General features: G+C 42.7%; 1 protein-coding gene across 6 annotated transcripts in view; it reads left to right on the top strand.

Moving 5' to 3' along the window:
* The window catches only part of KATNAL2 (katanin catalytic subunit A1 like 2), a 99,242-nt gene extending 72,086 nt beyond the window's left edge, over positions 1–27,156 (top strand). For 3 of the 6 annotated variants that reach the window (XM_060118554.1, XM_060118555.1, XM_060118556.1), the window contains 7 exons: positions 1,979–2,042; positions 2,241–2,359; positions 7,940–8,031; positions 10,132–10,242; positions 25,181–25,343; positions 26,142–26,244; positions 26,756–27,156. In XM_060118554.1, coding sequence (XP_059974537.1) covers positions 1,979–2,042; positions 2,241–2,359; positions 7,940–8,031; positions 10,132–10,242; positions 25,181–25,343; positions 26,142–26,244; positions 26,756–26,895 — 792 coding nt within the window. In that variant the 3' untranslated portion in view covers positions 26,896–27,156. Of the gene's footprint in view, positions 1–1,978; positions 2,043–2,240; positions 2,360–7,939; positions 8,032–10,131; positions 10,243–14,465; positions 15,351–25,180; positions 25,344–26,141; positions 26,245–26,755 lie in introns of those variants that run through there. The other 3 variants (XM_060118559.1, XM_060118557.1, XM_060118558.1) reach the window with 3 other exon arrangements.
* The last annotated feature ends 569 nt before the right edge of the window (positions 27,157–27,725 follow it).

Raw genomic sequence — 27,725 nt, forward strand, 5'->3', positions numbered from 1 at the left:
GGCTCAGTCCATTCTAGCCAATTTGAAATCATGTTACATATCAGTTGGAGGCAGGTGTCTGCTCTTAGGTAATTTAAGATCTAAGACTCTATAATATATATGATTTGTCAGTTACTATGGATTCAAATCAGCCTGCCTCCCTAAAAATATACTTCTTATAGTAGAAATACCTGCCATAAGAGAGAGCATCTGACTTTGTTTGCATAGATCTTCCCCCTGCCCCCAACACCCCCATCATCGGGGGCTTTGCTTTCAGCTGGTTGTAAAGACTAGACAGCCCCTTCCAGGGCACTGGCCAGTAGAGCCATAGGGTTGTGCTCAGCTTATTCCTGACAAATTTTTGTGCAGAGTGGCTCACTAAATAGGAAGAAAAATAGAAAAACAAGACTCTTCATGTTTGGTTTACAACAGTGGTGATGAGAAGGTCAGTGTACCACATGGCTTTTGCTGTGTAACAAACTACCCCAACACTTAGTGCCTTAGAATGACAATCATTTATTGGTTTGCAATTCTGTGGGTGGGCTTTTTGGGCTGGGCTTAGCTGGGCCAGCTTGGCTCTTTTCCACATGATGTTGGTTGGGCTCACTTACATGTCTGGGACATCAGCCAGGGTGGCTGGAAAAGATGGAAAAGCTGTGAAAGCTGGGATCACCAGGGCAGCTGAGGCCTCTCTCTGCCCCTCGTCCTCTGGCAGGAGAGCCCAAGTCTTGTTCACATGGTGCAGAGAGTTCCCAGACAGAAGCAAGAAAGGGCAGGGCCCAATCCGTGAGCCTTTCCCGTGTCTCTTCTTATATTCCGTATATTTGCTCGTCTCTATTTTCAAGTCTCTTCTATTTGCTAATGTCCCACTGGCCAAATTCACCAGGCCAAATCCAGATTCAAGTGATAGACAAATACCCTCTGCCTCTTGGTGGAAGGAGCTGCAAATAATTTGTGGCCATTTTTTGTAACCTCCTGCAGTTAGGATTACAGATTTACTTTATTGAATAACCTATTTATTCTTACCACTGGGCCCTTGCAGCCCCTGATTTTTGGATGCTTCTTTTCGAATGGGACAAAATCAGTAAATTTGGACTGTCTTCCCTTTCTTCCTTCCTGTGTTCAGACATGGGGGTAAGAAATATACTGGTGTTCAGAATTAGTAGAAATGTATTTATTCCCTATTTCCTCTGAGTGGCTCTATTGTACAAGACTTCTTGCATGAAAGAATAGAACTTCCCAATCAGACTCTCTGGTTGTGTTATCTCCATGGTATTGGAAGTTCCACATGATGTCAACATTTTGACATTAGCATCAGCAAGAAACTAATAGCTAGTTATAATTTTACTATTATTTTTCCTTCTCCTTGGTTCTCTACCAACTCCAGATGGCTTGAGTTTGAGCTAATGGGAGAGACTCACTGAAAGTCCACGCATGTCCTGTTTGGAGTCCGTGTCTCATAATGTATTCTGCACTGAATGTTCGCAACTTCCAAATCAGGCTTCACCATAGCTTTGAGCTTTATTCACATACACTTTTGTATGTTGGTTCTAGTGTGTATCTTAAAGAGCATACCTGCTTCACAACATTCAAAAGATTGCCAGATGCTCTGCATATATATCGAACTCGGGGAAATGATGTTATGCATGTGAGAAATGACTGTTGAAACAGAGAGGAAAGTACCTACATATGCCTTTCTTCTCCTTAAAATAACTGCTCTTTTAAAAAGTGACAAAAATTAAGCCATGCATCCTGTCAAGTGTGAAAGTAAAATTGGGATAAGTAAGATATATATATACAGAGAGAGAGAGAGAGAGAGAGAGGGAAGGAGAAAGCCAGCCTTAAAAAAAGGAGGGCCAAAAAAAAAAAAAAAAAAAAAAAGGAGGGCCTGACACAGAGTTGCGTGTGTTTCACCCTAGCTCCCCTAGCTTGCCTGAGCTCAGGGCGCGCAGGCTGACGTACAGGTACTAAACCTCATCCTTGTTCCTTGTTCCCATAGTACCCACAGCTGTTTACAGGAATCCTTTCCCCCTGGAAAGGACTGCTGCTCTACGGACCTCCAGGTAAAGGGCTTTCTGTTTTGGCCTTGGTATGAAGCGTGTGTGCAGAGGACGAGTTGCCCCATCTGTCCTTACTTCAGGGCTGGGGCAGTGCTTGCTGAGTAACCACCTCCTGTTTTGCTTGTGTGACTGCCTTCTGTCTGCAGGCAGAGGAATGGAGTTTGAGGGCCGCTCATATATTTTACCCACATGTGATTCTAGGTACAGGAAAGACTTTGCTGGCCAAAGCTGTGGCTACGGAATGCAAAACAACCTTCTTTAATATTTCTGCATCTACCATCGTAAGCAAATGGAGAGGGGATTCAGAAAAACTTGTTCGGGTAGGGATTCTTGATTTTGGATTTTTAGAATAAGTTCTGGCAAAATACCGTGGTACAAAATGAGGTTATATCTTATTTGTTTTAAGTGATTTGTATGTTCAAATTTATCCTGGATCTTAATTACCAAAAACCTGGGAGGTAGATTGACTGCTATATGTGGCTATCAGTCATGCCCCTATCAGCAAACATGATCTCCCTTCCTTTGGGAATTTGACCAACAGCCCTTTTGCGATTCATGCGACTTGGGAATAGAAGCTGGAAAAAATTGTCTCTGAAGTGGCCTATTTTTTCTTCATTCAAGAAGCATTTATTATTAAGCATGTGCAGTATATTTAGTTAACATTTATTGAGAGGCTACTACGGTATGCTAGTCCCTATACTAGATACTCTAAGGAAGAATCAGGAAACTTCTTTCAGGTGCTCTGAGCAACTTTCCTTCGCAGAGCCCATAGCCTGTAGGGATTTTTTCTTCCCTTAAGAGATTGTTTCCATCTTTACAATATCTCATTCATAGTATATGGTATATTTTATATTATAAAATTTTACTATATCTTCCAGTCACCTTATGAGAACACTTGTTTTTTGATTTATGCCTCAATGTAAGGTGGGTCCTGCTCAGAAATCCTGTTAAACTATTGCACTCTTTAGGGTGACTGATAAGTAATCAATACAAAGTGGATATAAATATGATATATTTTCTGAAAAGAAATTACCCTAAAATATTATGCTTAAATTACATTACTTTAGATAGACTTATTTTCAAAATATTATGGCTTATTTGGAAGTGATAATAAAATATTTTTAAAGGATTGATTTACCTAAAATAACCTATTACTTATTACTTTGTGATTGTTCTCAAGTTACTTCAAATGTGTAAGTTTCTATAAATTCTTATCACCCCTACCAGATTGTAATTCATGGAAATCTATGTTGACATCTTCTATTTCATTGTTCTTCATCATGAGTCTAACTCAATGCCAGACAGGGTTTAAATTCAGCTGCTCCTAAATTTACGGGTTCCATGTGATTCTAGTTAGCTAGATTTCAATTAGCTTAAATCCAATAAACTAGAATTCTTATCAGCCTGAAGACTTTTTTCTTTAACATTCCATTTCTGCTTGATGAGGAACAACAAAACTTACAAGGTGCCCCCAGAATCAGTTTAGATTCATCTCCTGTTATGAAAAGTGGCGTTTTGAACTATGAGCACAAAACACTGCAAGGTGCTTAGAGAAAGGTTCCCTGGACAAGACGCACCCAGGCAAAGAAGAAATTCAGATGTTTAATGAATATTCTTAACAAAGATTTTAACTAAATGGACTTTCTTGTTTAATGTTGAATAGCCAGGAAAGTCATTTAACTAGAATGCTCCATTCTGTGTGAGCATGTTATTTAACTCAAGTTTTCCTCTGCTTCAGTATTGTTTTGTTAGACTTCTAAGAGTTAGGAAATGATTCCACCCCCAATTTTTTCCCCTTCCTTTACCATACATTTAAAAAGTAGCCTTTCAGGGACTTCCCTGGTGGCACAGTGGTTAAGAATCTGCCTGCCAATGCAGGGGACACAGGTTCAATCCCTGGCCCGGAAAGATCCCACATGCTGCAGAGCCACTAAGCCCATGCACCACAACTACTGAGCCTGTGCTCTGGAGCCCACGAGCCACGACCAACAGAGCCCGTGTTCCACAGCTACTGAAGCCACACACCTAGAGCCCGTGCTCTGCAACAAGATAAGCCACCGCAATGAGAAGCCCACGCATGGCAATGAAGAGGAGCCCCTGGAAGAATAACCCCCACTCGCCGCAACTAGAGAAAGCCAGAAAGCCAGAAAGCCTAGGTGCAGCAATGAAGACCCAATGCAGCCAAAGAAAAAAAAAGTAGTCTTTCTGAAAAAAATAGTAAAAAAGACCCCTGAGCCCTCTCCCCAGAGGAAACTACTACAGTTGCTTTCTAGAACATTTATTTATATCTACATTAACGTCAACAACTGTATCTCGATCTCCCTCCTTTTAAGATACAAGTAGGAACATAGCACACATACTCTTCTGTACCTTGTGGGTTTTTTCACACTTAACAATGTAACTTGGATATTGTTCCACACTATTATAGATAGACAGAACATGTTTTTAATATGTCTGCATGACACTTCATTGCATGGTTGTACCAAAAAGTGTTTAACCAATCTTTTCTTAATAGAAGTAGAGTTGCTGGGTCAGAAAGAAAGAAAACCACTGCTTGCCAAATTCCCTGCTGACAGGGTTGCACCAGCTTACATTCTCATCAGTGGTGTGTGTGTTTGCTTCCTCACACCTTGGCCAATACCATGTAGTACCCAAATTTAAAAATCTTTGCCAGTCTGATAGTGAAAGTAATATTTAAGTGCTCAAACACGCATTCCTTTCATTCTGAATGAATTTGAGCATCTTTCTATAGGTTTAGAAGATATTCATATTTCTTATTTTCTTTTTTTTTTTTTCTTTTTGCGGTATGCGGGCCTCTCACTGTTGTGGCCTCTCCCGTTGCGGAGCACAGGCTCCGGACGCGCAGGCCCAGCGGCCATGGCTCACGGGCCCAGCCGCTCTGCGGCATATGGTATCCTCCCAGACCGGGGCACGAACCCGTATCCCCTGCATCGGCAGGCGGACTCTCAACCACTGCGCCACCAGGGAGGCCCTCTTATTTTCTATGAAATACATTTTTTGGATATTAAAAAATAATTCAAAAGGAAAACAGGACTTCCCTGGTGGCGCAGTGGTTAAGAAACCGCCTGCCAATGCAGGGGACACGGGTTCGAGCCCTGGTCCGGGAAGATCCCATATGCTGCGGAGCAGCTAAGCCCGTGCGCCACAACTACTGAGCCTGCGCTCTAGAGCTCATGAGCCACAACTACTGAGCCTGCATGCTGCAACTACTGAAGCCCGTGAGTCTAGAGCCTGTGCTCTGCAACAAGAGAAGCCACCGCAGGGAGAAGCCCTCACACCACAACGAAGAGTAGCCCCCGCTCGCCGCAACCAGAGAAAGCCTGCACGCAGCAACGAAGACCCAACACAGGCAAAAATAAATAAATAAATAAATAAAGTAATTAATTAATTTAAAAAAAAGGAAAACAGATAACTCTGCTAATGCTAATCTGGAATGATCTTATCTCCTGTCCTTTCAGAAATTACTCTTATTTTCTGAGCTCCTGGAAAGAGCCTCACCTGGAAAACTTTGGTCACGCTGTCAAGATTCTTACAGTGAAGCTGTCAGATAAAGAAAGCCCTTCAAGGCCTTCCCCTAAATCAGAGACGCTTTCCTACCATTTGCTTCTCTTTCTATTCCAATTAAAGAGTTATTTATAGGGAACCCTTCGGTTACGTTTCTCCCTCCCCTCCTAATGTTCATGTCTCTTAGGAGTGGATGCTATTGAGTAGCTGAGTGGTCTCTTTAGCAAATGCACACACCTGTTGTTGCTTACATCTTTCAACATTCTACCCTCCCCCAGTTGTGTGATTTAACTTCCTCCAAGAACTTTTGAAAATTTTAGACTAATGCTTCCCAAGCACTTACCCAGGATTCTATATATTCTCTGGCAGTGGAAGGGCAGTGGCGTGGTCCATGTGGAGACATAGGCTGCAGACGTGGTTCTCCTTCCAGCAGGATGTTTGGTCTTATCGAGGCTGTTGGTCTCTCTGCACTTTGGGGAGCTCCTTAAAAACGTGTAAAAGTGTTCTAATGTGCCATTTTTCATTGGGTAGATTGCTGCTGTTGTAATCATCCTTAAGACCAGGTATATTTGAGCTTTTCTTTTTGTGACAGGAAGACAGATTACCTGCTGCTAATGAGTTGGTCTCTGTTGTGTCTAAAAAACATTTGTGATGAGTGTCCCGGCATTGACACTGTTCTCTTAAGCTCACTGGGCTGAGCCAGTTGTCTTGGCTGAATGAAATAGGATTCTGTGAAAGGAAAACACTTGCACATGAACATGGAGGGACCACACACACACAAGCAGCGGTGAAGGTGAGGAGTTTCCCATTCAGTGACAGGGAGGCCTGTAAGGGACGACCTGCTACTACTATGAAAGCCACAATCTGGCCTTTTCTGAGCCCTTCCCCTCTTATTTATTCTGTGATGCTTTGCTAGTGCTAAGTGACACAGAGGATAAATCTCCTATGCCTATTAAAGAACATCTATTCTTTTCTAAATCTCTAATGCTTTCTCTGATCAACCACGGAAGAATTGTATATGATGCTCAAGAGATTAGTTTCAGGGTTTTTTAAAAAAAGGTCTAGTTTTTTGTACTCTTTTCATCACCACCACATCTCCCTTTAGAGCTCTCCATTTTGTTTTTATGGCTGTTCTTTTGCTGGTTGCTTTCCTGTTCTTATTCAGTCTATAATATTTTATTCTGGAATGGAACATTTTATTCAATTGGGAATTGCCTTCAAGTACCTGAGTCTACCAAACAGCAGAGTTGGGGACCCCGTGGAGTAATTTGGGGAACAGAAAGGGCAAAATTCTTTGGCCTTGTTACCCATGACTGGAACTCTGTCCTTTCTCTGCAGTTCTTCTGAGAATAACGTTCTTATTGTCTCTAAGTGGTAAGGGAAAAAAATTATTAACTGATTTTACGTATTCCAAGGCTTTTGTGTCCATGTGGAACATGTTATTGGCAGGGGGTCTCAAGGGTTAACTAACAAATTAGCTAACAAAGTAACTAACAAAGCTCAGGAACCGAGTTTTATCTTTTTTTTTTTGTGGTACGCGGGCCTCTCACTGTTGTGGCCTCTCCCGTTGCAGAGCACAGGTTCCGGACGTGCAGGCTCAGCGGCCATGGCTCACGGGCCCAGCCGCTCCGTGGCATGTGGGATCTTCCCAGACCGGGGCACGAACCCGTGTCCCCTGCATCGGCAGGCGGACTCTCAACCACTGCGCCACCAGGGAAGCCCCCCGAGTTTTATCTTAAGCTCTCCCATTTATGATTAGTAACTTTAAAAAAAATTTTTATTTATTTTTATTTATTTATTTTTGGCTGTGTTGGGTCTTCGTTGCTGTGCGTGGGCTTTCTCTAGCTGTGGCGAGCGGGGGCTACTCTTCACTGCGGTGCGTGGGCTTCTCATTGCGGTAGCTTCGCTTGGGGCGGAGCACGGGCTCTAGGCACATGGGCTTCAGTAGTTGTGGCACACGGACTCAGTAGTTGTGGCTCGTGGGCTTTAGAGCGCAGGCTCAGTAGTTGTGGCGCACGGGCTTAGTTGCTCCACGGCATGTGGGATCTTCCCGGACCAGGGATCGAACCTGTGTCCCCCTGCATTGGCAGGAGGATTCTTAAGCACTGCGCCACCAGGGAAATCCTATGATTAATAACCTTGAGCTAACAACTTATTCTCTCTGGCTCTAATTTTACCAAGTGATAAATGGAAATAATTGGACCATGGGGTAGTGCTAGGGAGAAGTAACTGTAACGATTATAAAGTTATTGTGAAATAACAAAGTGAAGCATAAATGCTTAATATTACAGCTATCCTAAGCTTTTAATCTCTGGGAGCATCTGAGAACTTTAAGTATATGAATTTGAACAAGTGGTTGCTTTTCTCCCACCCAGGTGTTATTTGAACTTGCCCGCTATCACGCCCCCTCCACCATCTTCCTGGACGAGCTGGAGTCAGTGATGAGTCAGAGAGGCACGGCTCCTGGGTAAAAGAAAGGGTTTTTTTGGTCATCACTTCTCCCCTCTCATAAGTGTGTTTGACGGTCGGAAGCCCATCGACATTTTCCAGCAGTATTAGCCTATTAATAAGCACACAGATTTTCTGCAGACACACAGAAAGGTCTTCAAATTAGATCCTGTTAACTGAATAGCTGATTTACGTAGTTTTTATAACCAGAGGAAATGTCATCCTCCCTTCCCCCTTCCCCACAGAGTGGATTTCAGGCCTGAAGATCACCCAGCCCCTGATCCCGGGCTGCCATAACCATCCTGCTGGCTCAAAATAGCCGCCTGTGAACACCTCCCTTGGAGCCAGAGGGGCTGCCTGGGGGGAACGGGGCTGCCAAGGGCTAAGCCCTGAGAGGCGGCCCTGGACAAGGCGTGTGAGGCCAGGGAAGCCGCCACTTCTCTGTGACACCAGACTGTGGCTCAGCTGGACCGATTTTAAATATGTCACATATGTTATCTCTAAAGATTAAGTGTCCACTAATGTCCCCAGCAGGCAGAACACATCTCAGACTGTAATGAGGTTGTGTGTGTGTGTGTTTTAAGAACATCTTTCTGTCTTCATCAGAGGTGTTTTTCTTTGAAACTTTGTACTAAACTTGGTATCCCTGGCTTGAAAAAACAGCTCTCAGGGAAAACTCAACACAGCTGCATTTATTGATGGCCTCTAATGGTCTGTCATCAAGGCAGAACTAATATTAATGAAAAGTAAACAATTATCTTGTTGAAAGTATAACTGGAATATAATTTATGAAATTTTACTTATTAAAAACCATTTTCCCAGCAGAGAAAAACAACCATCAAGATGCATGAGATTCATGTCGTTGATTGAAATGCGACTGTTTCTGTGGCTTCATGGGTGCTAGTCAGCCCCAGGCTGGATGCTCTGCCTCTCCAAAGGGGGCCTGGCTGGGAGCCCACCGGGCCGCCCTAGTGGTCAGTTCCTCTGCAATGCCCTGTGCTCCTGGCCTGCCTTACTGCAGTGACACTCACCCTTACATGTGCTCTGCCCATCTCCATCCCCAGGGCCCTCCACAGCTTTGATTGAGCTACTTTGGAAACTTCATCTACCAGCCTTGAGCATGTCAGTTTCCTTGTCTGGAAGTTAAACACTAAAACGAGAGTCTTCAAAGGATAAGGGAGTAAGGGCAGGTGCTCTGAAGACTTTGGGGGTCATATTATGTTAAAAGAATAGTAATTATGTGTAAATGCTAGACAAATATATAACGATGTTTATATTTATATTTCCTCTTAGATAGAAAGGGGCACAGTTCCTAAAAAACCCATAAGCCTAATTTGGGCTGCCACCATATACAGGCAGAGATGAGAAGCTGAATGTCGTGTTGTGCTAGAAAGGCACTTTTTTGTCCTTTTAACTTGATCTACATGAGAGTCTGCTGGAGCTGGTCAGGACCTTGAGCCACTTTCGATTGTGCACGTCCTATGATGTAGTGATCTCTTTCTTGGCGGGAGGGTCTCAGCAGTGAGGGTGGTGGGAAAATCGGAGGATGAATTTGCACAGAAAACTGCCTCTAATCTGCTGTGCAAGGAAAGCCTAGTTTCCGTGTCATTATCTTGTCTCTTATTAGAAGAGAATGAAGCATTGTGTTGTAGTTCATCTCTTCTTGGACAGTTTAAGTCCATACATTATACTAAAAGAAATAGTGTGTGTAAAATACTTCATGCCTGCGGTATACATGAAAAGGATTATTCTCAATGAAGCCATTTTTAAAAGGGTAAATGATAGGGCAGGTCAACACAGCCAGGCTGCCTTTTTTAATCTGCTAGTGCCACCGTCTCCCCTTCGGTTATTTTCTGGTTCATTGTCAACCTTTGGTTTTCTTTTCAATATCATCATTGTATTCATTTACTTCCTTTCTGTTACTGTTTGAAAGTAGTACCAATTGCTTCTTTTCTCCAACCCTGGGATGAGTAGCTCCTGAGAATGCGGCAGGGAAGGGGTTAGTTGTCAGAAGGGAACCCGGTCTGCCGTCACTGAGTCCTTGCTATGAGTGTCACTCTGGTCATGGAAGCAAAGACTCTGCCTCTTGGCAGCATCTCACCTCCTCGTCTTTCTCCAGGGGAGAGCACGAAGGAAGCCGGCGGATGAAGACTGAGTTGCTGGTGCAGATGGATGGGCTGGCCCGCTCCGAGGAGCTCGTGTTTGTCTTAGCAGCCTCCAACCTGCCGTGGTAAGAGATCTAGGGAGTACATTCTGAATGCATTTTCATGAGCCACTGAGTACAGATGAAGATATTATACTGAGCACTTGAGGAAAAGTCCTCTTGTTTGGTTCCAGCCCCAGAAGATTAAGCTGAAGGCTTTCCTGGTCAAGTCCTCAATCCTTGCTACTTGTACCGTGAAAGAATCTGCCTGAACAGAAGGAACATAGGTCAGGGCTACCACTGACAATATTTAAAATGGACATTCTGAGTTTAAAGCCAAATTATTAACTGTGTTTAAGCAGGGGTTTGGCAGAGAACTGTAAAATGCTAAAATCTGCAGGACTCAAAGAATATTCCAGAAATAATATGTTTGGATTTTAACACGTTAAAATGAAACTTTAGGGCTTCCCTGGTGGCTCAATGGTTGAGAGTCCACCTGCCGATGCAGGGGACATGGGTTCGTGCCCCGGTCTGGGAAGATCCCACATGCCACGGAGCGGCTAGGCCCGTGAGCCATGGCCGCTGAGCCTGCGCGTCCGGAGCCTGTGCTCCACAACGGGAGAGGCCACAGCAGTGAGAGGCCCGCGTACCGCAAAAAAAAAAAAAAAAAATTGTGGCTGTGAAATCCTTTAGAGAAACAATCTCCCTTCCTTCACCTGTTTGAAACAGGGTTGATCATAACCTCTCTACTTATGACCCAGGGGGACTGTGAGAGTCAGCTGAGGAGGGTGGGTGAAAACTGGACAGCTTCGTGCACGGCTCCGGGAGGGGCTGTGCCCCCCAGGGAGGAATAGAGAGCCTTACCTCCCAGTGCAACCTGGGGCTTTGCTGAGGAGGTTATAGTGCTGCCGTAGTTTCCGTCAGGTGATCAGTTGTTGGGAAACCTGACATAAAATGGTTCAGAGAGGAAAAACAAAAAGCTAGTAAGCAATCAAAAATAGAGAAGCCTAGAAGGGTTTTTCTGAAAGAATTGCCTCTCATCATGTCAAATGGCACATACCTATGTGCTTTTGAGCTTGGATTCCTTGACATCACAGATTGCATCCTTTCAGCATATCTGGGAACCGGTAAGTCCTACCCATTCTTGAACATCGCTGGGTTTAAAAAACAACTTTTTATGATGAAAAATTCTAGACAAACACTAAAGAGAAAAGAGCACAATGAACCCACCATTTCCTCGTTTCCATAATTAGCATCTTGCCCAATTGATTTAATCTATTTAATCTATTGATTTAATCTATTGCTTTTAGTCTAGAGTAGTTTAATCTATTGCCGCCTCCTCTCTTGTTTTGCCGCAATATTTTAAACCGTATCCTAGATTCGCGTGTTATTTCTCACATACATATACTTCAGCATACATCTTTAAAAAAAATAAGGACATTTTCTTACATTACCACAGTGTCATTATCAACCCCAACAAAATTAACAGTCATTGCTTAGTATCCTCTAATACCCAGTTTATATTCAGATTTCCCATATTGTTCCAAAAATGTCTTTTTACAATTGGTTTACTGAACTGGTAACCAATCAAGATTTGCATTTTGTAATTGGTTGTTCTCTTAAGTATCTTTTAATCTAGAACAGACTCCCTCTTTTTTTTCCCCCACTTGCTATTGACTTGATTGCTAGGGAGGTTGTCCTGCAGAGTCTAAACTTCCTGGATGTGGCTCATTGTATGCTCATGGTAATACTTAGCTAGTTCTTCTTACCCTTAAAATTACTCTAGACTAAAAGTTAGATTGATTAGATTCGATTCAGGATCAATATAATTTTGGGGCGACATACTTCATACATGATGCTGAGTACATCACATTCCATCGCATGCAGAAGTATGTAGTGCCCTGTTGTCCCACCTGTGGTGGTACCAAGATTGGTCAGTGGGTTCAGGTGTGTCAGCCAGGTTCCTCTGCTCTGTAGTTCCCATCAATGGTTGTAGCATCCATTGATGAGCTTTGCCTGAATCACGTATTTCGCTAGAGGTGTGATTCTGTCATTCCTTCTGATTGATAGCTGGAATTATTCTCTACCATAGAACTTTCCCCCATCCAATAGTTATTTGGTTACCCTGAAATGTAGTTCATACTTGAAAATCAGAATTTTCTCTTTGATTTTTAGAGTCATGAGTTGTGCCCTAGCAACCTCCAGTGGTAACCAATGAGTCAGTCTCCCTCCCTCCCTCCCTCTCTCTCTCTCTCTCTCTCTCTCTCTCTCTCACTATGATCTCATGACTTGTTTGGTATAACATCATTAGTTTTTTTTTTTTACAGCTTTATTGAGATCTCACTCACATACCATACAATTCACCATTTAATGTGTACAATTCAATGGTTTTAGCTATATTTATATTTATTTGATTATACAATCATCACTGCAATCAATTTTAGAACATTTTTCTTTACCCTGAAAAGAAACCCTGTACCCATTAGCAGTCATCCCCATCTCCTACCCCCAGCACTAAGCAACCACTAATCTATTTTCTGTTTCTGTAGATTTGCCTATTTTTATACCTATGAGTGGAATTATTAGGGTAACTCTGTGTTTAATTGAGGAGCGACCAATCTGTTTTCCAAAGTGGCTGCACCATTTTACATTCTTACTAGCCATGGATGAAGGTTCCAATTTTGTCTCATCCTCATCAGCACTTGATTTTCTCTGTCGTTTTGATTATAGTCATCCTAGTGGATGAGCAGTGGTATCTCCTCTCTTTGATATGCATTTCCATGATGACTAGTGATATTGAGCATCTTTTCGTGTACTTACTGGCCAATTGCATATCTTCTTTGGTGAAATGTCTTTTCAAATCCTTTGTCCGTTTTTAAGTTATTGAGTTATAAGATTTGTTTCGTCCTCTATCAGATTTGTAGATATTTTCTTCTGTGGCCACTACTCTGTCTTCCCTCCCTCCCTCCCTCCCTCTCTGAATTTGTTGTTCTTCTTTCTTTCTTCATGCCTTTGCTAAACTTCCCATGTCTGTCCCATTTCCCAAGCTCCAAGCCTTTCAGAAGACCCTGTAACTGGTTTTTCTAGAGCAGCGCTGTCTAATAGAAATATAATGTGAGGCACACATACTTAAAAACTTTCTAGTAGCCACATTAAAAATTATCAAAAGAAACAGATAATATGCAATTTTGATAACATATTTTATTTAACCAAGTATATCTAAAATACTATCATTTCCATATATAATCAATATAAAAATTATTATGATAGTTTACATTCTTTTTTTCATACTAAATCTTTGAAATCCAGTGTACACTTTATACTTAGGGCATGCTTCAGTTTGGACTAGCCTTGCTTCAAGTGCCCAGTAGCCACATGTGGTTGGTAGCTACTGTACTGGACAGGGCAGATCCAGAGACTGATTGTCAGCCCCCATGCTGCTGTGGCAGAGATTGATAACTGCCTCCCAATATTTACTTCATCCTTCTACTCTCATAATAGAACCCCAACTTTTGGATTCTATTTCTTAGCCTCCCCTTCTGTTAGGTGTGGCAGGGCCAAGCTTCTTTGTCATTTGCACAAGGTGACCCAGGCTCAATTTGAATATTCTGCTGCAGACCTGGAATCAGCCATTGATTCACAGAGCCCTGGTTCCCTTTGATGGGAAATACTATTTAGAGATCACAGTCTCACAGTTATGGGTGTTCCTTGCTACTGGATTATCATTGCTTCTTGGCCTTTTGATTGGGCAGAGCTAGGAAATACATACCTAGTTTTATTTATTTATTTATTTATTTATTTATTTTTTTGCGGTATGCGGGCCTCTCACTGCTGTGGCCTCTCCCGTTGCGGAGCACAGGCTCCGGACGCACAGGCTCAGCGGCCATGGCTCACGGGCCCAGGCGCTCCACGGCATGTGGGATCTTCCTGGACCAGGGCACGAACCCGTGTCCCCTGCATCGGCAGGCGGACTCTCAACCACTGTGCCACCAGGGAAGCCCATACCTAGTTTTAAGAAGAGGCAAATGATGAGTTCATACTAATATTTACCACTCAAATTTAAGATTACAAGGTTTTAAAATTATTTGATTTTATATTTGTGTCTTTGTGAAAATTTTAGTTCTTAACAACATTAATATAATTGCTATTCACTTTATCCTAATATGTAGATATATTTTATATTTGTGTCTATAACAGAATTTTCAGTAATAATACCAAACCTATCATAACAGTAACATTTTGATGAAGAAAATGGTACAGACCTGGCATAACTAAGATGGAAGAGCTAATTCTGGATTTCTCATCTTCAGCACTCTTGACATTTGGCGCCAGAGAATTCTTTGCTATGGGGCCTCCTGTGCGCTGGGCCATGCTGAGCAGCATCCTTGGTCTCTCCCTGCTAGATGCTGGTAGCATCACCCCCAGTTGTGACCGCCAAAATAGGTCTCCAGACATTGCCAGATGTTCCCAGGGAGGGGGGCAAAATTACCCCCGGCTGAGGCTCACTGGACTGATGGAAGGAATGACAGACATTATTTAGAGACAGACTGTCACATCCTCCACAAATAAACTGTCAAGTTTTTTTTAAGAACTCCACAAAATAACTGAACTTGGTTTACTTACAGAAAAGGCAGCATATTACAGAAATTGTTCTGTATTTTTATTTTTTCCATAACAAAATGTTCTGGAGATCTTTCCAAATAAGTACAGAAAGTTCTCCCTCCTTCCCTTTGTAGCTGCGTGTGTTCCATCTTCTTCATATGATAATCTACCCCAGTCACCTACTGATGGGCATTTGGGCTGTTGCTACTCTTTTGCTCTTACAAATAATGTTGCAATGAGTAATGGTGTGCATATATCACTTTGCGTGTTTGCCAGTGTATCTTTGGGGAAGGTTCCTGGAAGTAGAATTGCTGGGTCAAAGGGTTAATGTGCATGAAATTATAGTAGAGATTGCCAAATTTCCCTCCATAGAGGTTGTACATTTTGTATTCCCACCAGTGTCCTGCTTTCATTACTTAACATTATAGTAAGAACATTTCCAACGTCATTAAATAATCCTTGAAAATTGGATTTTGTAATGGCTGCCCAAAATTCCCACGTGTGAATATACCACAATTTAGTTAATCATTCCTTTCCTGTTGAACATAAATGATGCTCCCAACTTTCTCTATTATAAATAACACTGAAATGAACTTCCTTGAATAAAAATCTTTGACCAAAATCTAGTTATTTCTTGAGTACAGATTTCTGGAAGTAGGATTGCTGTATGAAAGGGGATTATTTTTTTTTTTTTAAAGTATTTTGCTACATATTGTCCAAGTCCTTAAATTAGGAAATAGTATATTTTTATCAAGAGTATTGGGACAGACCTTTATTTTGTCTTCAAGATCTTAGATGAGGGAATAAACTTACCTGATTCAAGCAATCTATGCTTGTTGGGGAAATAACTAAATTATACCAAACTATGTAAAAACCCAGTCGTAAAATCCCCAAAGAAATTCTTTATGGTTGGTTAGTGGTATTTCTTATCTACAGCATCTTCCAGGGCACTAGGCTATCATCTACTGCTTGTTAACTTATCACTTTCCCTAGACAAATCCATTCTGTCTCAAAGGGCTAGTCATTTTCTCCCTTCTCAGCAGTGAGGTGGCGTGCAGCATCTTGGTTTATTCAGTGCTTCTCCTCCGAGGACCTCCTTCCTTGATCTATAGCATCACAGAAAGGACAAGAAGGAAGCAAGAAATAACAGCTCATCTGTGTCATTTGATGTGTAAATTAGCAACGAGAAGAATAACGAATGTTGCATATTTAATATTACCACTTAAAGTAATAGCCCTGGAAGAAATGATTAACAAGCACAGTTAGGGCTAATTTGACCCGTCTTGATTGTTGAGTATTCACAAACTCAGGCCTAGGAGTACAGAGGGAAACAAAATACTGAACAGGGCTATTAAGGCAAATGCCATCTTTAGATGTCTACTAAACTTGATGATAGTTCGTACAAAGAAGGTATAAAAATTGTATGTTTGAAGCATGTTGAAACTCATCTTTTCCTTGTTATTTGCAAAAGGGCTAGACATTTCACTATCCCTTTTAAAAATCATCCACCTAGTATGACCACACTCTGTGTTAAAAAAAAAAATCTTAATATGTAAAGAAAACATAAGATCCTAGAGATTCTGGCACTGGGAATGTGGAAGAATGTACCCATGTAAACTGACTTCTTCCCATATGGGCTCTCTCCTGTCTGGCGTGAGATTCCTATAGACGTGTATACATGTGACTGAAGGGGTCAGCAGACATAACCCTGGGTTTTTCTGCAGTAGCTCCATGTGTCTCCTGGGCTCTAGGGAGAAGCTGTGCTCTCTGAGGTCCTACCTTTTGGCCTCGTGCCTTGACTATCATTACCCTCTAGATCAACATTTCTTCAAGAATGGTTCCCCACAGGTCATTATCCAAAAAATGGGATCTAGTGGGATCTAATTTAACTCAGAGATACTGAGTTACAGTTCAACTGATTTCCACCCTGGCAGGACTTCTCAGTGCCTTTAAGATGCTATTGTGTGTTGTGACTCTCCAAGAAAAGCTATGAGAAAGCAGTACATTCCATATTTATTTGACCCCAGAATCCCTTCCTTAAGGAGCATCTCATAAGACCAATATTCTATTTGAAAACCTTTCGGGAAACGGTGGTTTGCATTAACTCACTCTGATCTGATAATTACATCTTTCATTGCAATAGCATTCAATCATGCTTTCAGGCTTTTAAAATCTTTTATCATTTTAAAAAAGGGACAACAGGCTCCAGATGAAGTCACTTGTTCTAAGCCCACATCATCAAATCGAGACTCAATACTTAACCTAATAGCAGTTTCAATCTCTCCCAGGAATGTAATCTTAACCAGGCAGTCTGGAATCACCTGGTCAGTACTAGTGAGGTAATCCACTGGATAGACTCTGCTGTTCCCCAAAAGAAGGTGACCTTACCCAAAACAATCCACTCTTTGCTCATAACTTTCTTGTTGCATCTCCTTCTGCCTAGAAAACATTTTCCATTTTGTACGTGTCTTCAGAGCTCCTTTCTGTTTGCTAGATGGGATGCTCCTGGATTCCTGAATCATTGAACAAAGCCAAATAGATCTTTAAATTTACTCATTTGAATTTTGTTTTTTAGCAATAGTATGTCCGTGCCTAGCAGTGGTCAAATTGCTTTGCTTGAAATTGCTTCTCTCCATACAAAGCTTCACCAACCTGTGCGATGATATCAAGTTCAAGATCCTCCATATGTGGTTGATGGGTGATTCTGACACAACCAGGAAAAAAGTGTGTGGTGCAGGATTTGGTAGGTGCAGCGGGGCAGGCACAGGACTGACTGGGCAGGAGATTACTAGGAGTAACCTTGCCCTTGCCCCATTCACACCTTTTCAGTTTGTTTGGTTTCATCAGACATAAATTGATTTCAGCCTGGCCTACTGTGGCATTACTTTATCTTAACAGGGTGCAGGTTGACATGTGAACTGTAATTCTAAAACCAAATTTTAAAAAGTATAAAATTAACATAACCATTTTATAGAAAATTTGAGAATTAGGGAAAAACTACTCATAATTTCACCACTGTGACATAAGTATTATCTTTGTATATACCCTAATGGTGAAAATGTTTTGGTTATTTGCTATCATTTGTTGCCTTTGTATCCTTCTGTGGTAATTTTTTTCCCCAAGAGGGAAATCATTTTCACCATTGTGGCTATTTAGAAAAATAATACATGTTCATTATAAAAGTCATATTTTATATGCTTTGGTGTTGCTTGAAAGTGCACAGTCCCCTATAACTGTACACGCAGACACCACCCCACGCCCCACACACAGAAACAAAAATGTGAACGTTCGTGGATATGTATTATTTTGTTCTGTGGCCTGTTTTTTTCTTTCACTTAATGCATTGTGGACAACTTTGAAAATCTACCTAATTCCATATAGAATCCCACGTATGAGTGGGCCTTAATTTATTTGACTTTTCTTTTTCTTGAGGGTTTTAATATGGCACCAGCGCATTGGACCAAGCTCCTTCCATCATGACTCCCAGCACAGACACTCGGTGGGGGGCAGTTTTCCCTCTGACGTTTAGCTGGGGTAGGGCAGGTATTATCAAAAAGGCTTTGTGTCCTGGTGGACCTGCTCTTCCCAGCCCTTTGTTAGAGAGCATGTGCTTTTCTTGAGGCTTCTGTCTGTGCCTGTTAGCAGTTTGTCAGTGGGCTTCTCCAGCGCCCCATGTGGGAGGTCTGAGGGAGGCAAAACAGAAACCTGAGGACACTGCCCTGTCGGTCCTCATGTCCCCCGCTCCCTAGCCCCTCGTCCTCCTTCTTTCCAGTGTCTTCCTATGTTTAGATGCTGTATTCCATGCAATGAATTTTAGTAGTAGTGGGTGGACTAGAGAAGGATGGGCTACTCCATCTTGGCCTGAAGCGAGTCTCTCTCATATTTTTGATTCCCTCTTTTATCATTTTATACATCTTAAACACAATTATTTTATCGTCTGTATCAGTGGAGTTTAATTCTGTTCTTAGTTTCTTCTGCAGATTCTCATTCTTGGTGGTTCGTTATATGTTTCAGAATTTGGGATGGTGAGCTTACATTTAGTGAGGGGAACTCTACCTGTGAGAGTCTTACACGTGTCCTTTCACAAAAAATTTATGTCTGACTGTGTCAGGCTTTGGACAACTGGAAGCTAATTTCTTAGCATAGGGTTTCTTCATCCATGCCAGTGAGGGTATGTCAGATTCTGAATTATCAGTGAAGACTTTTTCCCACCCCAGAGTATAAGACACATTCCCTTGGTTCTTTGCATTGCTAGTGGGGAGATTTTTCTAACCCATCCTTTCATAGACGATGTGCCATCTGGTTTTTTGTTTTACGTGATGGGCCTTGTTTCTACCTGCCACCTTGAATGGGCCCAAGGCCTTCTATGCTATCCCACAGGTAGACTTTAAAATCCAAACTTTTCTTGCAACTAAGAGGCAAACACTCAGCCACAGCTTCAATTTCAGCTGCCCAGTCTTGACTTTTGGCTTCCTCTTCATTTTTAGGGCTTGAGAATTTTGCTGCTTCCTGTGGACTCATTTGTTGTGTATACCAGAACTGTTTCCTATAATTCACCAAGCTTTTAAAGTGGCTTTATAACAAGAGATTTCTGAATATCTAGTTCATCTTTTTGCTGGAAAAAGAAGATTTCCATTTCTTCTCTCAATTATTGGTCATAAATTTTCTGGCAAGAGTAATAGGAATATATCTCCTTGTTGGTATTCTAGTAACTCGAAGTAATTGTCATTCTTTATTATAAATATGTGATACTCTTACCCTAACATCAGTAGGACATAGACTGAACTGATGGCTCTCCTGTTGGATCCCCTTGTCTCTTGCTTGTGAGCTCACTCTTCAGAATGAGAAGTGCAGTCTCTGGAGATGAGAGGCCCCCTATGGAGACTACATCTTTCACCTCATCTTCAAAAGCACTGCCCAGCCAAGTGAGTTGAATAAATCATCCCTTTAAATCATCATTTCCGTGGGTTTTTTTTTTTTTTACTAAAGATGAAAATAGAATGCTTTATTCCCAAGTTGATGCTTGTTTTCTCTGTTAATTCGAACTAATGATGCTTATAAAATGCTAATTTTCAACAAAGCAGATTTACCTTCGTAAATAAAGACTGGGTTTTAAGGAAGCAGATCCCTTACATGAAGCCAGTAGCCCTGAACTGAAAGTTTATTCATTCACTCAAGTAGTATCTATTGAGTACCTCCTGTGAATATTCTGCATGATGGAAGGAGGGGGAACCCAAGATATATGGTCCGTGACCCTTGGCCTCTAGAGGCTGGCTATCTGATGGGACAATGGATGAGATATAAACGCAGATAACTAAGAAGTGAGGATACAGCCAGCCACGTGGCTGGTACAGACAATAAGTAGAATAAAATTATATCGGGAAGAGGCCATTTCTGATTAAAGATATTTAAAAGAAAAGGGGGTAGAGAGCACTTGAACTGGACCTGTGAAAAGGACCTGGCTCTTGGTAGACAAACTGGAAGTTCCAAGTAAAGAAAATGACCTGAGTACATGCTCAACTAGGATGGCAAAATGTAGATTCAGATAACGGCCGACAGAGCAGTTTGGCCCAGGTGGGAAGTGTAGGTAGGAGTCAACTTACTCAGAGTTCAGTGCAGGAGACAAAGTAAACTTCAGCGCTTTATTCATTGACTCCCTCTCATCTACCAAAGAATACAATTCCTGAATCTGCTTTTCAAGGATTGCCACGATCTCTGACTTCACGTTGGTTAGGGACATACTGCAAAGACTTTGCCTACAAAACTGAAGGTTGCTTTTCTCTTGTCACACTGAGATGGTTTGAACTTAATGTTTTCACTATGGAATGAACAAACTAGAATTATGTTTGATTTCCAAATTCTGTAAAATTTGGAATGATCATTATCCCAGGAACAACATGGTTTAACAGGGGAGACAGGCCAAGGGCTGAGGAAGGGCCCCGAAGATATGGCGTGGGAACCCAGGTGCTCAGGTGCAAGGCCTCGTGGCCCATGCAAGCTGTCTAGGTGACCAGTGGGCGCTGCCACCTTGTATATAGCAGCGGGCACCGGTCCAGTGGCCAGGCTGTGAGGTCTGTGAGCCCTCACTGTGTCACAATCACTCTTGCTGGTTGCTTTTGACCTTCGAGGTGACGGAAGTACCAAATGAGCAAGATAAAGGAGATGTGAGAACAGAATAACTTGGGTGTGAAAATCAAAATGTAGCAGCTAAAGGGAGTGTTTTCTGGTTGCCGCAGGTTAAATTTTTTCACATAAATGTGTTGGCATAGAGAATGATTCCTGGGTACATTCCATTTGTCCTTTGTTTCCTCCCTTGTATGATTATATTATTATTGATGTCATTAAAAGTGCATTAATCAGGCCCGGCTGTCAGAGAGTTGCACTTATTTTGTGCCCACAAGCAGTTTTGAGGTCAATCTCTTGCTTTAGGGCATTAGCTGATCAATACAATCATCTATAGTGAGGGATTGTTTTCCCACCTCCCTCTGCCTGCCTGCCTGCATTTTCCTAGGGCCTTCGGGGATCTGCTCTTCCTTTCAATAAGAAGTCCCCCTGGCTGGGACGAAGAGACCAGAGGCGCTCCCACCAGAGAGCCTTCCTTCTGCAGCCCCTGCCCTTTCAGGAGGGGCAGCTGGTCCAAGGAAAGGCCTTGGGGGAAATACGGCAACTGCTCATCAACCCAGCACTGCCATTTCCCCAGCTTATTCTCTCTTCCTTCCTGGTTTTAGCTTCAGGTTCCCAAGTCTTATTTCATTTTTAGAGTTTACAGGACCAACATTCCTGCGGTCCAAGGCCCAAACCTCCCAGTTATTGCCTATTATTTACATTGAAGTAAGGAGTTTGTCATATTCATTTCTGTGTATCGGAGACTCAGCAGTGACAACACACTTGGCAGGTGGGCAATGTTGCTGGACCGAATTCCTAAATGTGAGTCTCATGGTTTCTCTTCTCTATATCTCCCTGACCCCCCTCCTTTCGTTCCCCCTCACTCACCTCCTCCTGCCACTAATCAAGGGCCAGCTCTCTGCTAACTTGTCTAAAACTGCTCTGGATTTACTCAGACATACCAGGTATTCAGTCAAGTTTATCTTCTTGGAGGCATGTCTTCCAGAGCCTTCTCACCTTCTCCAAAATGGGCGGATTGTCCTCTGCACCCTAGGCCCCCCTGCGTCATCCTGGAGGTTTCCTTCTCTCTCTGTGTCAGACCCTCCGTTTCTTGGAGCCCATGTGGCCCTTTGGTTTGGTTTCTCTCTCCCTTTGGTCCTCCAGTACTTTCCCGATAAAGGGTACATGGGAGGTAATATTTTTTAGGCTTTGCATATTGAAAAGGTCTTTATTCTATCCTCCCACTTAATTGATGGTTTGCTCAAGATACAGATTTCTACACTGGAAATTATTTTTCCTGGACTTTCCTGGTGGCACAGTGCTTAAAAATGCACCTGCCAATGCAGGGGACACGGGTTCAATCCCTGGTCCAGGAAGATCCCACGTGCCACGGAGCAACGAAGCCCATGCGCCACAACTACTGAGTCTGCACTCTAGAGCCCATGAGCTACAACTACCGAGCCCGCGTGCCCTGAGCCTGCGCACCGCAACTACTGAGCCCACGTGCCACAACTGCTGAAGCCCGCATGCTCAGAGCCCGTGCTTTGCAACAAGAGAAGCCACTGCAATGAGAAGCCTGCGCCGCAATGAGGAGTAGCCCCTGCTTGCCGCAACTAGAGAAAGCCCACACACAGCAACAAAGAGCCAACGCAGCCAAAAATAAACAAATAAATAAAATAATTATAAAAAATGATTTTTCCTCAGAATTTTGAGGCATTGCTCTATTTTCTTTTAATATCTCACACTGATGATGAGAAATCTTATTCTCCATTCATTGGATGCAACCTGTTTTTCCTCTCTGGAAGCTTTTATGATCCTTTGTTCATTCTCAGGGTTCTGATTTCACCCTGATGTGACTTAGGGTCTCCCTGCTGTTACTGTGCTAGTATCAGGCCAGTTACTGAGGCACAGTCTCCAGAGTCTCACTGTTCGGGTTCAAGTCCAGGGCTGCCATTCACTAGCCTTGACCTTAGGCAAGCTACTCGACCTCTATGCCTCAGTTTCCTCACCTTAAACGAAGATATTACCTACCTCATAGGTAGGTTCTGAGAATTAATTAATATCTGAAAAATGCTTGAAACAGTACCTGCCACCTGGTGAGTGCTATTTAAGCACTAGCTTTTATTAATATCTCAAACGTAAAAAAATAATTTCCTAGAGCTCTGCAAAGTTCCCTCAACCCTGTGTCTGGAATATAAATGTTGGCCCTGAGAAGGGGCGTGGTTGTGCAGGTGGCTGTCTCTGATGAGATGAATTTCAACAGGGTGAAGCTGATAAAGAACAAAGCAAATGCAAAAAAGAAATAGGTACTTTTTATTGCTGGGAAAGCAGCCCTGGAGTGGATTCTCAGCTCAGGACGGGAGGAATAATAGGTAAAGAAAAGACACAATCTTTTAAGAAACCTGGTCGCTCCAGTTTAGGATTCAGATATGCTCCCTGGAAGGGTATTTTCATGTTTTCAATTTAAAAGGAAATATCATGACATAGATTCAGAATAAGAAAAAAGGGAAGGTGCTTTGGAAATTCTCGGTATCTTTATGAGTGAGAAAATCTGGTGATGATGTTTTCATTGTTACTCTTTATTATCGGCTAAGCTAGACCAACACACAGGCGTTTCCTAATTTCTGTGCTAGAAAATCAAAGAGGTATTTCCCTCCCGTCTAGGAGCTTGAAATTTTAACATAAAAAGGGTTCACAAACTCACACTCAAAAATGATCTGTTTTCAATAGGAATGGTAACTCAGGGTAACCAAAGAGCTCCAGTTAATGAGGGAAAGCTCTCCTTTACATAATAACTCTAAATAATCATTTGGAATGGAAAAAAGTTTTAAATCACCATTTTGCACCACTCTCATGAAACAGTTGATTCAAAGATCATCAACAGATGCTAAAACCACTAGTTGAAAGGGATGGGGAAAGGGGTATTCACATGGTGCCAAAGTACTGTATGTAGAATATTTACTCCTTACAAAGAGATGCTTGAGAGATCGTCCAGTGAAGAGAGCTGTGGTCACCAGAGGATCTCAGTAATTAAACATCCCATCACTAGCAGTGAAGCACACCAACACTGGATTCCAATGTAATGAATGTGAAAACATATTATCTATGAAATATACTTGCCAAAAGTGTTTATCCTGATTCTGATTAAGCTTTGAGGTCTAACTTCCATCTTGGAGGACAGGGGATACAGGAACCAGTTACCTGATACCATGAGGAAAACCTCAGACGAATCCAGAATGTGGGACATCGTACAACTAGCCTTACCTATTCAAAAAGGGGCCAAGGCAAGGAGACTGCTTTGGATTACAAGAGATTTAAGAGACATAATCATATGTAGTGCATAATCCTTGATTGAATATTGGTTGGGAAAACTGTAAAAGATATTTTGGGGGTGATTGGAGAGATTTTAATATGGAATGGGCATTAGACATATTATTCAATCTGTGTTAATTCTGTTAGTGTCATAACGGTATTGTAATTATATAAGGAAATGTCCTTTTTTTGGGAAATGCATACTGAAGCATTTGGGGGTGGGGTTTCATGATGTAATTTACATTGAACTAATTTAACAAGAATAGATAAATATATATGAAGCAGATACGGCAAAATGTTAACTGTTGTTGAATCAAGATGGTAGGTATGTGGATATTTGTTGTTTTATTCGACTTTTCTATTTGCTTGAAATTTTTATATTAAGAAATAGAAGGAAATGGCCTGCAGATGCAACTTGCATAAACCTGGCCTGACAGTGTTTTGGGAGGCCAGGAATGAGTGTTTCAAAGGGCCACGTTTGCACTGGGCGCCCAGGAAGGAGCATTCGCACTTTACTTCACCAGAGCAAGGGAGTGAGATAGTCATTCACTCCAGAATATATGAGAGTTTTGGAAGAATTAGCGTACTTCCCAGAGTGCCCAGGTTATGTCAGGACTAATGTACTCGTTGGCAGGCTCAGGTAGAATAATTGATGTTACAACTGCAGTGGGAATGCTCATGTTTGGTTGGTGTTAGCTGGATTTATTCCCCCTCAAATTAAGTCACCTAAAACTACCTCCTTCACATGAGGTATTTGGGGGATGTATATTTTCTTTCTCTTTTTCTTCCTTCCTCCCTCCCTATCTCTCCTTTCTTTTTTTCTTCTTTTAAACCATTTGTTTCTCCCAAACAACATGAAGTAACAGTCCTACCCACTCAGACATAGATGTAGAGTAACAGTTAAGATGCAGGATTGGTTCCTGGTAAATTTGTTCTTCAAATATAGTTGTTGCTTAAGAAGTGAGTTACTGCCCCAACCAGTTCCTGTGTTTTGGACGTGACTCAGGGAGCTAGACTGTGCCATGTTGCGGCGCCTGGAGAAGAGGATTCTGGTGGACCTCCCGAGCCAGGAGGCCAGGCAGGCCATGATCCACCACTGGCTGCCGCCCGTGAGCAGGAACAGTGCCCTGGAGCTGCGCGCGGAGCTGGAGTACAGCCTGCTGAGCCGGGTGAGCTGCCTGGGGAGGCGCCTAGGCTGAGAGGCCACTCCATGACCGTCTTCTCAGCTGTTCGGAGCCTCGAGTCACTTAGAAAAGATCCAAGCTGCCCCAACAGCACAACGGGCCTCTCCTTCTTGAAAGACCGAGCCCTTTGTTCCTCGGAAACATTCAAGCAGAGAGAGATGTGATAAAGTGGAATAGGGTTTAGACTCGGAGGACCTACGGTCAGATTCTGGCCCTGCCACTTATTAACTGTGTGCCATCAAGGACGTCACTTCCTCTCTGAGCCTCAGCTTCTTCATCTGTAAAATGGGTAACAGGCCACAGAGGCTTGCTGTAATGATTAAATGCAAGTCTTTCACAGAAGGAAAAGCATGTTCCCCCCCTGCCCACTGGTGTTATTGCCTCCTTGAGAGGACACTTGAATGTGATGTTCTCTGAGGTTCCTTAAAGGCAGGTTACAATCTTGTTTACAAGAACAGAAGTGTCTACCAAACTTTGCCATCCTTGAATTTGGGCACAAGGGCCCCATTAGGCTGGCTTGGGTGGGCCAGTCGTCACCAGCATCTCACCACCTACGTTTGGATGGTGTTAGGAAGTTGTCTGTGGCCCAAATCCTTAGGTTATCCAAACACGTTAGCAGCCTCTCTCCCCCTAAACACCATTTATCTGGGAATCTTTATATAGTGTCCATGGGTGACGGATACAGAATCCAAACGGGCTCTGACACCCTGTCCTGCGTGTAAGCATGTAACCACCACCAGCGTTCTGCCTGCTCTCTAATGGCTGGGTTTGCGGCTGTTTCAGGAGACGGAGGGCTACTCAGGCTCGGACATCAAGCTCGTCTGCAGGGAAGCAGCCATGCGGCCTGTGAGGAAGATCTTCAATGCCCTTGAAAATCAGCAGTCAGGTATGGTGAGGATGACGGCCAGGGTGCTCTGGGAGAGAAATTTGTTTTTAAAAATTGGGCTTTCACCAGCAGGTGGCACCTTGCCCCTGTTCTCTGTGGCTTGTTACACTGGCACTCATTCTTTGGTCAAAAATCCTTCTTCTGCACCCAACTGCTTCCTCCTCTGCTGTTCTGTTTCGGATCAACTTTGCCCCCAGATGATAAACTCCTTAGGGCTCGGGCTTTTATTTCCCTGGCACACTATGTTGGGCTGGATCCATTTGTGGCACTATATAAATATTAAATAATACTTTATAATGATACATTTAAGTCACATTTTGTGTATGGGCTGCAGGGGCTGAGTTGCACATTAAAGACTTTTTCCCCAGCCCTCTTTAGTCTTGCCTGTTGCTGCATTAACCATTAAGAATGCTGCATTGTGCATTGTCTTGAAAGAGGTCTATTAGTGTTTCAAGAGCATTGATCACCATTTGGTAGATTGTTGTGCTGTTCCTCTTGTGTTTTTATCTAGAGAGCAGCAGTTTACCCAGGATCCAGCTGGATACAGTGACCACTGCTGACTTTTTGGATGTGCTGGCCCACACCAAGCCTTCAGCAAAAAATCTGACTCAGAGATACTCAGCCTGGCAAAGTGAGTTCGAGTCTGTGTGAAATCACATTTACCCTGACCTGGCCACAAAGACAACTACAGAGGCCTCCTCGTTAATTAGTGTAAGTGGAAGAAGAACATTATGCTTGGAATAGAAAACAGAAAATTACTCTTGAAGACTGGATTAATTTGGACAACTGTACCATTTTGGAAATATATATTTTCATGGTTGATGTCAGCAAAATACTGAAGATTCCAGTTACAGGTATGTGTGCTATGAGGTCTCGCAACAGAGACTTTTCTCACAATGAGATCCCATAAAACTTAGATGAATAATTTCTTGTGGTGTTCCTCATTTGTGAACTGGCATTTTCATTTTTTTTTTTTTTAAAGAAGATGTTGGGGGTAGGAGTTTATTAATTTATTTTTGCTGTGTTGGGTCTTCGTTTCTGTGCGAGGGCTTTCTCTAGTTGTGGCAAACGGGGGCCACTCTTCATCGCGGTGCGCAGGCCTCTCACTATCGTGGCCTCTTTTTTAAAAAAAATAATTAATTTATTTTTGGCTGTGTTGGGTCTTCGTTTCTGTGCGAGGGCTTTCTCCAGTTGTGGCAAGCGGGGGCCACTCTTCATCGCGGTGCGCGGGCCTCTTACTATCGTGGCCTCTCTTGTTGCGGAGCACAGGCTCCAGACGTGCAGGCTCAGTCGTTGTGGCTCACGGGCCCAGTTGCTCCGCGGCATGTGGGATCCTCCCAGACCAGGGCTCGAACCCGTGTCCCCTGCATTAGCTAGCAGATTCTCAACCACTGCGCCACCAGGGAAGCCCTGGCATTTTCATTTTGAAAAAGATGTGGTAAGGAAAGTTGTGTTGGGATGCAGAGGGTGGTTCTAAGTTG

Source organism: Mesoplodon densirostris, chromosome 15, assembly GCF_025265405.1.
Source record: "Mesoplodon densirostris isolate mMesDen1 chromosome 15, mMesDen1 primary haplotype, whole genome shotgun sequence".
In the NCBI taxonomy this organism is placed as follows: domain Eukaryota; kingdom Metazoa; phylum Chordata; class Mammalia; order Artiodactyla; family Ziphiidae; genus Mesoplodon; species Mesoplodon densirostris.